Genomic DNA, 16,482 nt, shown 5'->3' with positions numbered 1-16,482 from the left:
AGCTTCGAAATATATAAACCAAAACCTGATAGGACCAAAAGAAGAAAGAGACAAATCCACAATGTTAGCTGAAGACTTCAATACCCCCATATATCAATAGGTGATAGAAAAGCTGGACAAAGCCCAGCACTGATACAGAAGCACTCGAGAAGGCCGTCAGCCAACAGTATGTAATCAACAGTTATAAAACACCTCACCCAAGAAGTGCAGAATACGCATTCTTTTCAAGCACCCACAGAACACCCACCAAGACAAGCCATATCCTGCCTGGATCATGACACAAACTTCAGCATATTGAAAGGAAATCAAATAATAGTTTATGGAAAATCATGGACTCCAACTAGAAATCAATAGCAGAAAACAACAGAAAAACCCCCAAATATTGAGAAACTAGGCAAAATAATTCTAAGCAATCTGGGAGTTGAAAGGATATCCCAAAGGAAAATTTTAAAAATACACAGAACTGAATGAAAGTGAAAATACAACACATCAGTATTTGTGGCATGCAGCTCTGAAAGGGAAATTTATGAGACGATAGGCTTGCATTAAAAAAGAGAAAATTCTCAAATAAATAATCTAAGCTTCCTTCTAAAGAAACTAGGAAAAGAAGAGCAAGATAAACCAAAATTAGAGGAAGGAACAGCATAGTAAACACAAGAAGAAATCAATGAAACTGAAAACAGGAAAAAAAAAAAACAGAAAATCAATGAAACAAAAATGTGATCTTTAAATATATCAATAAAATATATAAACCTCTAGAAAAACCAGTGAGAGAGAAAGAGAGAGAGACAGATATGACACAAATAAACAAAATCAGGAAATGTATCACTACAGACCCTGCAGACACCAAAAGGATAAAGGGAATAGTAGCAACTCTTCACACATAAATTTGACAATTTCAAAGAAATGGACAAACTTCTCAAAAAGCACAAACCACTTCAACTCACCCAATAAGAAATAAATACTATGAATAAAATATTTGAATAGCTCTGTAATCTATCACATAAACTGAATTCTTAATTTAAGAACTCATATAAAAGAAATCTCTAGATCCAGATGGTTTTACTAAATATGTCTACCAACCGCTTAAAGAAGAATTAACAGCAATTCTACCTAAAATCTTCCAGAAAATATCAGCCTTAGGAAGATTTTTCTGGATATGTCTCCTCATGCAGGGGAAACAAAAACAAAAATAAATTATTGGGGCTACACCAAATAAAAAGTTTTACACAGCAAAGGAAGTAATTAACAAAATGAAAATGAAATGAAACCTACTGGATGGAAGAAGATATTTGCAAACGATAGCTTCAATAAGGGGTTAATATCCAAAATATATAAAGAACTTACACAACTCCACATCAAAAAAGCCAAATAATGCAATTAAAAATGGGCAGAGATTCTGAATAAATATTCTAAAAAGACATACAGATAGGCCAAAACCACGATGAGATATCACCTTACACCAAGCAAACACATCCCAATTCATTATATAAAGTTAATATTATCTGACACCAAATCGGATCAAAATAAAAAGAAAATTACAGACCGATGTCTCTGGAGAACACAGATGTAAAAATCCTTAACACGATATTAGCATATCAGCAATACATAATAACACCTGACCCAAGTTGAATCAAGGGACACAATGCTAGTTCAATATTGAAATATCAGTCAATGTTATATACCATATCAACAGGATAAAGAATAAAAACCACCTATCTCCACTTGGGGTGAGCACAGCATATACCATAAATTATAGTATAGTTTATAAACTATAAACTTGTCAAATCACTATGTTCTACACCTGAAACTAATGTAACACTGTACATTGTTGCACACTGTAATGACATTGCAACTATAACATATACTTTAAAAGTTATTTTTTAATCACATAACCATTGATTCAGAAAAAGAACTTGACAAAAATTCAACATCAATTCCTGATGAAACTCTCAGAAAAATACGAAGAGAGGGTAACTTCCTCATCTTGATAAAAATACATCCAGAAAAAACCTACAACTAATATCACACTTAATGGTGAAATAACTGAACACTTTTACCAGTAGCAAGCCAAGGATATCTCCTTTTCCCACTGTTATTCAACATATAACACTGGAAAGTACAGTCAGTGAAATAAGGTAAAAAAGGGAAATAAAAGGCATACGTATTGGAAAAAAGGAAATAATCCTGTAAATACTTGCAGATAACATGATGGTCCACATAAGAATTATGAAGGACTGAAAAACCATGTGAAAACAAAACAATATGAAAAAAACAAAAACAGAGACAAAAGCTCAGAAGGTTGCAGGATACAAGACCAACATACAAAAATCAGTTGCATTTCTATATACTGAGAATGACCACATGGACAATGATATCAAAAATACAATTTATCATTTGCAATCACTCAAAAAATGGAATCAATATGGGTAAATATATCAAAACATATATAGGACTTGCATGCTGAAAACTACAAAACACTGGTTAAAGAACTTGAAGAAGATCTAAATAAATGGGGAGACATGCCAAGTTCATGGACTGGGAGACTCAGAATAGTAAAGATGTCAATACTCCCCAAACTGACAGAAGAGGCTTATCACAAATCCTATCAAAATCCCTGCAAAGATTTTAGTAGACAGAGGCCAGATTATTCTAAAACTTATATAGAAGAGCAAAGAAACAATAATAACTGAAATCATTTTAAAACAGAACAACAATGTGGGAGGAATCACTCTACTTGATTTTGAGATTTATTATATAGCCGCAATTACCAAGACTGTGTGGAAGGATAAACACACAGAGCAAAGGGACAGAACACAGTCCTTGGAAACAGACTCACACGAATGCTCCCAACTGATTTTTGACAAAGGTACAACAGCTATTCAGTGGAGGCGGTATACAGGACTACCCTACAATCCAGCATTACTCACAACAGCCCAGGCACGGAAACAAGCTAAGTGTGCCTTGATGGATGAACACATAAAGTATGGTACATATATACAATGGAATATTATTCAGTCATAAAAAAGAAGGAAATCCGGCCATTTATGACAATACAGATGGACCTACAGGGTATTACACTAAGTGAAATAAGTCAGACAGAGAAAGACAAACGCCGTAGAGTCTCACTTACATGTGGAATCTTTAAAAACTGAACTCACAGATACAAAGAACAGACTGATGGTTGCCAGAGGTCAGGGGGTGGGGGGGGCAAAGCGGGCACGGGGCAGGACGGGGTCAAAAGATACAAATTTCCAATCATAAAATAAATAAGTTCTGGGGAATGTGATGTACAGCATGATGATTGCAGCTAACCATACTGAATACTTGAAAGTTGCTCAGAGTAGATCTTAAATGTTCCCATCAAGAGAAAAAAAAAAAAAGTATAACTATGTGAAGTGAAGGATGCAGCTAAACTATCTGTGGTGATCACCTCACAACATATACATATACCAAATCATTATGTGGTACGCTTTAAACTTATATGATGTTATATGTCAATTATATCTCAATAAAACTAGCAATGGAGGACATATAGCATTTTCAACAGACGGTGTTGGAGCAACTAGACAACCGCAGGCAAAAAAAAAAAAAAAAAAAAATGAGCCTGGATCTAAACTTCACACAATGCAAATATTAACTCAAATGCATCATATATTTCAATGTAAAATATAAAACTTTAAAACTTTTAGAAAACACATAAGAGAAATCTTTGGGATCTAGGGCCAGACAAAGAGTTTTAGACTTGACACCAAAAGCACAATTCATAAAAGGGCAAGTTGACAAACCCAACTTCATCAAAATCAAAACCATTTGTTCTGCAAAAGACCTCCTTAAGAGGATGAAAAAACAAGCTACAGACTGGGAGGAAATGTTTGCAAACCACATACCTCCCAAAGAACTAGTATCTATAATATATAAAGAACTTTCACAGCTCAAGAATAAAAGCTAGATGATGATGATGATGATGACAGAAAAACAGATGATTGATATGATAGATAGATAGATAGATAGATCATAGACAGATAGACAATACATAGATCGATCAGTCAGAAAACGGGCAAAAGGCATCAACAGACATTTCTCCAAAGAGGACACAGAGATGGCAAATAACCACATGAAAAGATGTTCAACATCACAGCCACTAGGGAAATGCAAATTCAAGCCACGCTGATACATCAGTACACACCTATCAGAAGTGTTACAACAGCCAACAATGACACCAGCACCCGCTGGTGAGGGTGCAGAGAAACGGGTTTTTGTTGGGAGTGAAAAATGATCCAAACACTCTAGAAAGCAGCCTCACGATTTCTCAGTAAACTAAAGACACAACTACCACATGACCCAGCAACTGTACTCCCAGACATTCATGCCAGAGCAGTGAAGACACGTTCACACAAAAAACCACGGGAATGTTCACAGCAACTTTCGTCGTCATCGCCCCAAACTGAAAACCACCAAGATGTCCTCCAACAGGTGAGCGGTCAGGCCAGTGGTGGTCCCTCCACACCACGGAACACAACTGACAAGAAAAGGGGGTGAGCCGCTTACACAGCAAGAACCTGGATGGATCTCCAGTGGACAGTGGAAAATGCCAGCCCCGAAAGTCTACACACTGTAGGGCTCCATGCACAGTACGTTCCAGAGATGACACACTTATAGACACAGACAACAGACCGGCAGTTGCCAGCTCCAGTAGGGAAGTGGGGAGGAGAGGTAGGGGCCCCGGCATGTTCTGTGTCTTGGCCGCACCTGCTCAGTCTCCTGCTGTTGGGGAAGCGCGGGGAAGGGGACATGGGGTGCCTCTGTGTTGTTGCTCACAACCGCGTGTGCATCTGTCATTAGCGCAAACTAAAGACTCCACGAAGAGAAAACAATGAACTGGGTGTGGAGAAGACCCTCATACACTGCTGGTGGGAACGGAGAACAGTAAAGCCACGTTCGAAATGCTCAGCAGTCACCACGTGACCCGTGATTCCACTCCTGGCCAAGGACCCCTCCTCCATCGGCCCGGGCCTGCTTCTCCACCTCCAGCTGCACCAGTTCTAGTTCACGTGGCACCCAGGAAAGAGGCCATGGAGGGAGCCCCAAGGCCGGGGGCTCACCTAGCCCTGGGCACCACAAGGCCTCTCAACTGTGACCCAGCCAGCCCGCCTCTCCTCACCTTCAAACCATGCACCTGGCTTCTGCGTGAACTTGGCAGGTGCCATGGACTGAAGTGTGTCCCCCCAAAATTCCTGGGATGAAGTCCTAATCTGCCATGTGACTGTATTTGCAGAAAGGGCTTTCAGGAGGTAATTAAGGCTTAATGAGGCCAAAGGCTGGCATCCTAATCTGACAGGACCAGTGTCCTGCTAAGAAGAGAATGCAACATCTCTCTCTGCACATGAGCACTGAGAAAAGGCCATGCAAGGGGCTTTAAGAACTCAGTGGGATGCACCTGCCTCGTGTGCAGGTAGAAATGAAGCGTCAGTGGGAAGGAGGGATGGTCCCCTGCTCCCATGGGACCACCCACCACGAGCACCCTGCCTGCTCAGCCAAAGGAATGCTGGGCAGGCCCTGCTTTCCAGAGCTGGGTCGTGCAGGAGGAGGGACGGAGGGTGTCCCAGGCTGCCCCTGCCCCACGACCTAAGTCAGAAGGCCTGGTGCCGGCCTGAGCCAGGGGCGCTGCAGGGGCACAGGGCTGAGCACCATGGCCTCAGCTCTGCTTCCACGGAGTCCGGGCAGTCGTGGGGATGACAACACAGGGGGTCGTGCCAGCCCCTGCAGAGCCCCATACACTGCACATCGACGTGCCAAGGGGTCCAGACAAAACCCACGCCCCACTCGGCACCAGGAGGCAAAGGGCCTCAGGGTGACCGCACTCACAAACACAGCACTGGGGGCAGGGGCCGCTCCCCGTGTGTGTGCAACCTGCGTGTCAGCGACTCTGGAGGGTTACCCTGCGTGTGCGTCCCTGGGACAGGTGGGGCGGGAATGACGCCTTCCCTGGACACCCACATGGCTCACGGGTGAACCCCCCGACCTGGAGATGACTATTAGCACCAAGTCTACAAGTTAGCAGTCATGGGGTTGCCAAATTCTTCGTTTTCTTCTTGAATCAGTTTCAGGAGTGGACACCTTGTGGGAATTCGCACATCTCGTCTAAGTGCCCAAGTCTTCTGCTATCAGCACATCTGGAGTGTTTCCCTCGTACCTATTTTTAGCCCAGCTCTGTTTGCAGCCACGTTTCCCACCCCTGAGACCTCTGTGTGGCCTGTTCTTTTTTCCCGATCAGTCGCTCTAAGACTTTCGTATTCCAAAGACTCAATGTTGGACATTTTTGTTCTGAAAGGGAAAGACCCCTGCTAAAAGACCCTCCCAGTCCTTTTGGAGGATTTGATCTCGGGGATCTGTAAGGCCAAACCCTCTGCCGAGCCTAGCGTGTCTCAGGACGTGCGGGGCTGGAGGGGGGGCGTGGCTGGTCTCGGGGGGTCCTGGGCTTCAGCCTCCACTATGCCCGCTCTGCCACCAGCTGCTCTGTCACTCACCTCGTTTTCCTCCTGACTCAGAAATTCCCTGAGCCAGCCCCAGATTTACAAAATGGAATAAAGTCCTTACAGGCTGCACTACAACGCAGAAGCCTGAAATCGGGGTGTGAACTCAGGCAGGAAGAACATTCTGGATCACGCACCTCCTTGCACTCGGCCGCGACCCTGCACAAGGACCATAGCAGCCGGTGTTGGTGCTGATTTGGTGGGAGGGGTGGTCTCCACACACCCAAGTCCCTCCCAAAGGAGTCAGTCTCGGGGACACTGACAACTCGGGGAGCTTCTCCAACGTACGGCAGAGAAGCTTCTAGAAGTAGAGTAGGCGTCCAATGCAGCAGACAGCCCTGCCCACTGTCTCCCAGACCCCGTGGCTCCACCAGCAGGGCAGGAGATGAACACACACTCAGGTTCTGCGGGCAGAACTGCTGTACTTTCTTCTAGATTTGTCTCCGCAAACAGAAGGCTGTCCATTCTAAATGACATGGGGGAGGAGAGCAATTAGCAGCTCCCCCCTGGGGGCATCTCAGGCACCGAACACCCTGCAACACGCACCGAAACGGCACTGACCAACGTGGAGCAAGGAGGTGTTGGCATCAGATCTGCAAACAGGGGGCAAGAGCCCGGCAGCCCCAGATTCCGGAGCAGAGCCGTGCCTCCCAAGGTGTCCTGTCCTGCCGCTGGGACAGGCAGGGTTCTAACCCTGGGGGTTTGCATCTCAGGGCGGCCCTGCTCTCCCCTCCTGCTTGCCCCGCCCTCAAGCCTGCTGGCAGGTGTCACCCAAGCCAGGCCCGTCCTGCGGGTACAGCCCTGGGGAGGCTGAAGCACCTGGTTTGCACTCTGACACACAACGTCTCCTGCTCTAGGAAGCTTCCCACCTCGGCCCTGCTGGGTGCACACTCATGGCCCCCACCCCTGCCTCCAAGTTCTTACCTCTGCCTGACCCCTTCTCCTTCCTGCCCGTACCCGTCGGAGCCCCCGCATGCGACCGCGGGCCTTCCCCCCTCCCTCATCTCCCATATCCTCCAGCTGAGGCCACAACAAATGAAGGACCCGCCTTGAAGGCCACCACGCACCACGCACCCGGGCCTCGGCTTCTCTGCTTATGCTCTTCCCCCAGCTCACATCACCCAGGACCCCATTCCTAAACCCACCCCCTCCCAGCATCTGCCGCCTCCTGCAGAAGCCAGTGGACTCACCTGCCACCACACAGTGGTCATTCCAGAGCTAGATACCCCAGCATCCTCTCCCAGAACCAAAGCATGTCCCCTTGGGACCCCCCTCCCAAAATCAGGGTATGTCCCCCCCGGGACCCCCTCCCAGAACAGGGTGCGTCCCCCCGGGACCTCCTCCCACAGTCAGGGTGCGTCCCCCAGGACCCCCTCCCAGAATCAGGGTGCATCCCTCCAGGACCCCCTCCCAGAATCAGGGCACAACACACCAAGACCCCTCCCAGAATCAGGGTACATCCCTCTGGGACCCCCCTCCCAGAATCAGGGTGCGTCCCCCCAGGACTCCCTCCCAGAATCAGGGCACAACCCACCAAGACCCCTCCCAGAATCAGGGTGCATCCCATCAGGACCCCCTCCCAGAACTGGGGCATATCCCCCAGACCCTTTCTCAGAATTGGGGTGTGGCCCCAGCACCCCCTCCTGGAATCGGGGTGCATCTACCAATATCCTCTCACACATCACCAGGTGCCCTATTACAGGCTCGGGGTCTGGAAAAGGCCCTAGAAGCTGCTATTAAATTGGATTCTTTGCTAACTGAGTCAAACATGAAAACACACACTGACAGTGACCAGGCCATTTGGTCGGGTGTCCCTCAGCTGGCCTCAGCCACTTCCTGCTATCCTGGGCCTGCCGGCCGGTCCCAAACAATGGGAGGCACCAGGTGCCTGCAGGTACTTGAGAGGCCCCGAGAGGTGGCCAAGCCCGTCTGAGCAAGCCCGTCTGAGCCATCCCAGAGACTGGGCTTCATGAGCTAAAAGCAGCCGGGCCGGCGGGAGGCAGGGAGTCACCCCGAGGTCAGGGGACGGGGCAGCCCAGAGAGCCGTTGCCGTGTGACAGACCAACAGGCTCCAACAGGAAGGGTGTGCAGGTCAAGGTCCTGACTCGGCCAGTCTTGGGACGGCCAGGGACGCACGGAAATGACCTGTCCGCACTCACCCTCCTGTTCCCAAGGCACCAGATGAAACCACCAAGAGAAATAACTGCTATGTTTGAAAATAGGAACAACTGCATTTTTACACAAAGAAAAGCAAGGCCAGAGAAACAGAGCTAGGGACACAGGGATCCCTCCTAAAGAAGCACCGGCCTCCCCACAGTGAGCGGCTCGTTCGCACCCACGGGCACAGTGAGAGCACAGACCGGGAGGGATGCAAACGCACACGCCGCGGAGAAGCACGCGAACACGTGGAAAAGCGGCCATCTGCGTTACTGAACGGCCAGGAGGCGCAGACCTAACAGACAGTGGGGGGCGGAGAAAGGGCCAGACTCATCGCCGAGGCCGCGCCCCAGAACCCTGACCACCCACCTCAGCCTTCCCACCCACAGATGGCGGGCCCCCCCCCAGAGCCGAGCGTCATCGGGGGTAACTTATAAAACGGGGCATAGCATTATTTGGAAAAGACCCCCACGCCCAGGGAGAGAAACGACATTGTATTTGCTCTCTCAACAACATAACCGAAGAATGCATCCAGTCTACGGGAACAAAGATGCTCGTGAGGAGTAATGTTTTTAAAACATGGAGTCTAAATGTCGGTGCTGAGAACACAGAGTCACACACACGCACACACAGGGAAAAGGAGCAGCTACCTCAAGTTACAGCACTGGCGGACCCGTCCATGGGAAAATGCAGAAAATAGAACTATCCAGACAACATGACAACGATATGGGAAAAGAAGATACACAAAGACCAAACCTGAGGACATGGAGCGCTCACTGGGCTGACGGGATTGGGTGGCATTTACCGTGTTGCAGATTTCCCGAGTGAGAACACCAGCCCTGAGCCTCCGCAAGTCTGGGCACACTCCTCTGCAGGATGAGAAAACACACCCTTGCCGGCGGAGCTGCTCTGAACCCGCATGAGACGGCACACGCAGAGCGCCGTGCTGGGCCTGCACAGCCGCCGTGACAGCAGGAGTGCACGTGACCGCTGGCTCCCGGGGCCAGCGTGGTCCACACAGCGGCCACATCGCGCCACGAGTCTGTGCACGCAAACCGGTCCACACGGCGGCCACCAACTTAGCATCGCACACGGCCGACCCCCAGTTGGGTGGCACACTCAGCCTTAGGAGACACGTTAGGGCCGGAACCTTACGTAGTCCACGGAAAAGGCCACCAACGTAAGAGAAGAAATGAAAATAGACACACAGCGAGCAAGGAAAGACATTGAAAAGGAAATGCAGAGGAGACAGAAACCAGGAGGAAAAGCAAAGGAAGGTTCAGAAAGACACGGGAACAGCCCCAAATGTCACTTCTTCAAGGACATCGGGGAGGCACCGAAGGGGGGATGACAACACTACACTCGAGCGTCTCAGAAGCAGTTAAAAGCCTCTCCATTGGTGGGGGTGACACCGGCAGCAGAAATGCTCAGGGCACAGCCCCCGAGGACTCACAATCATACACACATGTGTGCACGCATGCACATGAACACACTTAGACACTCACGGCCACGCACATGCATGCACACTTCCACACTTCCACACAGTTACATGCAGACACCCACACGTGCACACATCCACACATTTATACACACACACTTATATCCACACATGCGCACTCACTTATACTCACATCCACATCCACACACACACATGTAAACACATATGCACATAGAGACACAGTTCTGTGCACGCACACTTACACGCACACACCCACACGTGCACATGCACACATCCACAGGATCCCCATAGACGTACACACACATGCACACACGCATGTACAGAGACCTCGGCATGCACAGTCCACATGAAGGCAAACCCACGCGTGTCTACACACACGCAGATGCGTACAAATGCACACATATCACACATGTGCATCTACACACAGATATATAACTCCCCCAGACGAGTCCATCCACAGATACACACACACGATCTAAACATACATACGGCATCTGCTTCTAAACCACAACCTACCTTCGCTGTAAACACTAGGTATCGTTATAGTGTCTATAAATAAACACACGTGTGTGGGTGTTTTAAACGTGCAGCCCTACTCCACGCCCTGCGTTTGAACCCAGCGGGCTCTCGAGCACCAACCAATCCCATCTGCCACCCCTACGAACGCAAGGCTTGGGCACCAACACTTTGGTAAAGCAGAGCCCATTCCGGGCCTTGTCTGGAGCTCCCAGACCATCCCGTGGGCCCAGGACAGCAGCGGACCAGGAGACACCACTGACGGGGACAAGTCCGGGGACACGCAGCTAACAGTGGCTCTGAGCGGTGGGAACCTGTCCAGCTCACCCTCTAGACTGGGGTGGGTGGTCCCGTTGCCCCAGCAAGCTGTGGCCAGAGCCAGGCAGGTGCGCCCCAGCTTCACAGCCCAGCTGCTGGTGCACGGTTACCATGACGACCACCGTCACAGGGACACCCTCAGGGTCAGTGGAGGCTTCGCCTCGCGGTGGGTCACTCTGGCCGGCAGGTCAGGGCCCACCACATCTGCGCCAGGGCCGGCCAGGACCTGCCTCATCCCCCCACCACCGCCCCCCAGCTCCACGGAAACTGATTCCAGCGGAATCCCACCCCAACACCGTTCCCCCAAGCAAAACACCCCCCACTCCGTGCTTTCAAGCAGCTCAGCCGTTCCCCCCAAGCAAAACACCCCCCACTCCGTGCTTTCAAGCAGCTCAGCCGTTCCCCCCCAAGCAAAACACCCCCCACTCCGTGCTTTCGAGCAGCTCAGCCCCCTCCAAGGGTGAGCTCTGCAGCTCTCCCTGATTCCTCCCAGCCCTACAGCATCATCTGGGCGCACCTGTCTCACCAACGGGGAAACTGAGGCTGGGGGTCACACAGGGTGGCAGATCCTCCATCTGCAGGTCTAGGGAGCCCCCACTGCCGCTGCCCTGTCCCCTCTGGGGGGGGGGGGCCAACCTGGGCTTGATGCCCCAACCATCCTCACCCTGTGTTCTCTGCTCCCCACCCTGTGCTCCCTGCCCTGCACCCTAGGCCCGCACTCCCTCCTCCACGCCCCCCGCCCAACTCCGTGCTCCCCACCCCATGCCCCCTTCCCCCGCCCCCTGCTTCCCGCCCTGTGCTCCCCACCACCCTGCATACCCCCACTGCCCCGCGTCCCTGCAGCCGACAGCCCCACCACACCAACCTGCTTCTCATTCTCGTCCTCCAGCCTCAGCCGGTCTTCGATGCAGTTCCGGGCCTGCAGGAAGGCTTTCCTTTGGCAGCGTTCGGCCAGGACCCTCACAAACACCCCGTACATGTTCACACTGAGGAAGAGCAGGGCATTGGCACCAAGCTGGAAGGGAGAGAACACAGAGCACCATGTGCGTGGGACGCTAGCTCGGCAGAGGCTCCTACACCCTCCGACGACCAGCCCGCGGCACGACCACGCTGCCCAGGGTGGCTGGGGTGCTGGCCGGACCCACCGTGCACGGCTGACTTCCTGCGGTCATAGAGCAGAACAGCATGCAGGCAGCGTCCCCCAAATTCACATGCAAGCCTGCCCCCCAGCACCCCAGGGTGTAGCTGCATTTGGACATAAGGTCTTTCAAGAGGTAATTATGTTAAAACGAGATCACTGGGGAGGGCCGTGTGACTGGCGTCCTCCTAAGGCGAAGAGACCAGGACACAGACATGCATGCAGGCACGAGCCTGTGAGGACCCGGGGAGGAGACGGCGTCTACGCCCAGGCAAGGCCTCGGGACAGCCGGCCCCCACACTCCAGGACCCGCAGGTCCAGCCTCCAAGGCCTGGGAGGGACAAACCTCTGCTGCTCAGGCCGCTGGGTTGGGCTGTGCGTGACAGCCGCCCCAGGACACCGTCTGAGAAAACACGATGCCAGGAGAGAGCAGATGCTCCCGAACCAGGCAGCGAAGGGAAGCAGATTAGAAGCAAAAGGAAGAAAGGACCGGGTCATACGTGAGCACGAAGCGAGCACTCAAGATGAGTGACCGTCCAGGGAACGCAGCGTCCAGAGCGCCCTGCTCGGCCCACACCCCCGGGCTCCCACCCCCTTCAAAGGATGGGAATCGAGGAAGGGGCCAGCGAGAAAGACCCGCCTGGGGCGCCAGCCACAGCCCAGACTCAGAGGCTCGCATCTGCCAGACCAGGAAGGGGGCCTTGCAGAATGTCTGCTTCCAGCGGCCTTAACTCGAGGCCAGTCCTGACCGCCCGGGGGCCCATGATGGCCACACCGCAAGTCGCGGCAGACCCGGGGAGTATCAGACCCCACCTCCCCACTCAGCCTCCTCTGCTGGTCTGTCCCACCGCGCTTGGGCCCGCGGCCGGCAGGACCACGGCACAGATCTGGGGCCCGGGCCCACCTCCCCGAGGAGCTGCGGGTGTATGAGCATGGCCCAAAGCCGCTGCGCTCAGTCTCTGTGAAGAGGCTAGACGGGACGCACGCACTTCCTGCAGGGTCTGGGGATCACTGCCGCTCTCCACCGGGCGCTGCGACTTGCACACGATTACGTGGGATGAAACAAACATGGAGGCGGGCGGGCAGCGGTCCCGGGACAAGCGGCAGGACAAGGGAAGGCAGGCCACAAGGCCGCGTGGACGGAGAATCTGCAGCACCTGGTACTGCCAGAGGCTGGGGGCGGGGAGCAGTCGGGGACGCAGACCGGGCGGGCGGGCTGCAGCCTCGAGGATGGTGTGGGGCGCACTGGGGACAGACTGCGGCACAGAGGACTGGTGAGTGTGACATGTTCCTCAGGAGGGACACACGGGGCTGCGGTCGCAGACAACAGAGCTGTTCAAGAAGGTGACAGGGACACGAATCCCCAGGGCCTCGGACAGAAACGTCCTCCCCCCAAACACGGGTGAACTCGCTGGCACACCGGGGACAGCGGGCTCACGTCCGCCTGCCGAGCTCACGTCTCAAAGGACGCGCGAACATACCACCAGGACAGCGCCCCCTCCACACCGCGCATCCGGAAAACCGCCGTCCCAGTGAGGGTCCGGGGAGCCGCCCGAGTCCTATACCCACGCTGAGCCCGTCGGCCACCCTCCTGTGACCCTCTAACCCCACTGCCGTCTCCTCGCCGGGGCACTCCTCGCCTGAAGCAGGTGCAGGGCTGGGAGGACCTTCTTCTGCGGCGTCTGTACCAGCCTCTCAGCAGGCACGGGGCGGGCTTCAGCACGGCCGTCCCAGGGGCCTGTGCCGTGTCCCGGTGACCAGGGCAGTGTTTTCTGTCCTCTCAGACCATCTGCTCTACCCGGGGATCAGTCGTGCACGCTGAAGCCACGTGTCAGAGGCGGCAGGACGCCCGGCACGGGTGAAACGACGCAATATTTAAACGCGTGCTGCGCGTGGTTAACATGCCCACAAGCACCGTCGTGGGCGCTTTTCCAAACATCCAAACAATCCCACGTCACCGCACAGAGCACACGGCTCTTCCCGGCCGACACGTAACCGGTCTGGCTCTGCGTGGCCCCGCCCGGCCTCAATGTACCGTTTGGAAGGCAAGGGAACCAGAGAGACACAGGACGTCCTCCCGGGACACGGCACCAACCCTCCTGAGAAGAGACGCCCTCCCATCCCGGCAGCCCCCAGTCCCCACACGGAGGGTCCGGCACCGCGGACAGCCCTGCGCTGGGGCCGGGACGCCACGAGACACGGCTCTTCCAGAAAGTAAGGCCTCAGCCGGCCAGGAGTGGAAGATGGGGAATGTGGTGTCCCCAGGGAGGCTGGGTCAGAGGTGGGCCAAGAGCCACGGGGCAGACCATGGGGTCGTGGGAGAAGCGGCCAGCAGAGTGAGGGCAGACCGGGTCACCCCTCTACACACACCCTCGTCACTTCCCTCTGGCCATGATGACCCACCCAGGGAAACTGAGGCCCAACTGGCCGATCACTGAGTGCCTGCCTGCCCCGTCCACACTGTTGAAGCTGCCCATGTGGAGAAGGAGTCGGTGTCCAGCAGGCAGGGTGAGGTGGGGGCAGAGACCCTCGGGGACGGGGATGTCCTCCGCCTGGTGCTCGGCATTCCCCCAGCCAGGGGGCTTCCGTGCGCCCTACTGCCTGCCCCCCTGTTCTCCCCTCCCTCCCTCACCCACCCCACCCCCGTGATCAGGCACAGCCACCGCCCAACAGGCCGCAGAGAGGTTTCACCACCGGCCACCTAATCAGTGATCAGTGACGAGGGTGACAACGCAGAGAAGCGTGCCCAGATCACCTGCCGGCAGGTGTGGTCCAGACGAGGTGTCGGTTCACACCGGCAGCCAAAGGGACAAGCCACAGGAGACACAGGCCAAGGGGGCCCCGAGCTCGGGGAAGGACGTGTTGGGGTCCAGACCGAGCACCCCGAGAGCCGCAGGCTGGCGGGGCCGCACGGCAAGGCTGGGGCAGGAGCTTCAGGGCTAGTGAGGGAGGGGGCCAGCCGCAACCCTGCTGCCTCTCCCCTCTGGCCTCTGGGGTTGAGGCTCTGCTGGGAGGCTGGCCTGTGGAGGTCAGCACCCTAAGACGCTGCTCACAGGCCCCCCTTCTCCCCGCCTTGCTCTGAGGAAACCCAGCTCCCCTGGCACCCCCCGTTCCAGCTGCTCACTCCAGGGGTCTCAGGGCTGCCAGGCCCGGCCCCTCCTCATTGCTCCCCGGCCATATGAGCTGCCACCCCCACCGCTCCTTGACCCCACACCTGACTCAGGACACCCGGTCAGGCCCTGGGATGCTGCCCAGGGGCATGCCAGGCCCCTCCTCACCCTTCCCGCTCTTCAATCCTGCCTCGGTTGCTCAGCACTCCACCAGCGGACCCCCACGAGGGGGTCCCGGTTACCAAGGCCCTGTGCCCTGGCCTCTTCCTTGGGCTGCTGTGCCAGCCAACACCTCCAGAGCCCATGGCACGTGGCCACACGAACCCATCCTCTGGCCAAGGACTAGTCCTCGCCGCGCCCACCAGCATCCACTCCACAGAGACACCGGCACTGAGGAGGGGCCGGCCCCAGTGCACATGCTGCAGCCCTGCGCTCCTGGCCTCCATGCACCTGCCCCACGCACCTGGCCTCCATGCACCTGCCCCACGCACCTGGCCTCCATGCACCTGCCCCACGCACCTGGCCTCAGCCCTCCTTGGCCCCACCAGCCCACCTTCCTTCACAGCCTCCCAGGCTTTCAGCCCAGACTCATGTCCCAGTGCCCAGCCTGTCCTTCCAGCCCTTCAGGCCCCTCTGGCCTGTGCCACACACCTGGCACCACCCGCTCCACCTGGGACCCTACCCCTGCACCTTTCCTGCTGGGTGTCTACTCAGTCCTGCATGGGACAGGCACTGACTCCTCCCACCACTCACCCCAGCAGCCACTCCCGCCTCAACTGACCAGGGCCCCAGAACCCCCAGGCATGGCCCATTTCCACCATCACATACCCTCGGGGCTCCACTTTCCACAGATGGGCCACCTGCCCACGCCCACCACCTCCTGCCGTGCTCCTGAGACACCCCTTCTCAGATGGGCCTGTCTCTGCTCCAGCCGCCTGGCCCAGAAGCTCCCTGGGCCCCCAGCCCTCCTGTCCTGGCCTGCCTTGCTCAGTCTCTCCCTGGGCAGGGGCCCTCTTCCCACGGTGCCCAGTTCATGCCCAGCCTCCAAGAGCTCAGCTCAGACATGATCTTCTCAGAGCAAGGGACCCTGAGTACCTGTGCGTCACAGAGCTTGCTGGGAGCCAGCTCTGCGCTCCTTCTGTCGTTTTCAACAGCAGTTACCAGCTTCCAACACACGATGGTTCACTCACCTACCACCTTCGCCCCCCTCCCCGCTGTCTGCCCCTCCAGAGGGTCTCGGCCTGTCGA

The 16,482-nt window shown here is 54.3% G+C and overlaps 1 protein-coding gene across 1 annotated transcript in view; it reads right to left on the bottom strand.

Moving 5' to 3' along the window:
* Positions 1-16,482, bottom strand: part of ADCY1 (adenylate cyclase 1) — a 111,718-nt gene that overhangs the window by 78,978 nt on the left and 16,258 nt on the right. Inside the window, exon 2 of the mRNA XM_027574144.2 lies at positions 11,852-12,001. Coding sequence (XP_027429945.1) covers positions 11,852-12,001 — 150 coding nt within the window. The remainder of the gene's footprint in view (positions 1-11,851; positions 12,002-16,482) is intronic.

The sequence above is a fragment of the Zalophus californianus genome, chromosome 12 (genome assembly GCF_009762305.2).
Source record: "Zalophus californianus isolate mZalCal1 chromosome 12, mZalCal1.pri.v2, whole genome shotgun sequence".
Lineage (NCBI taxonomy): Eukaryota > Metazoa > Chordata > Mammalia > Carnivora > Otariidae > Zalophus > Zalophus californianus.
This window is presented reverse-complemented; position numbering and strand designations above follow the sequence as displayed.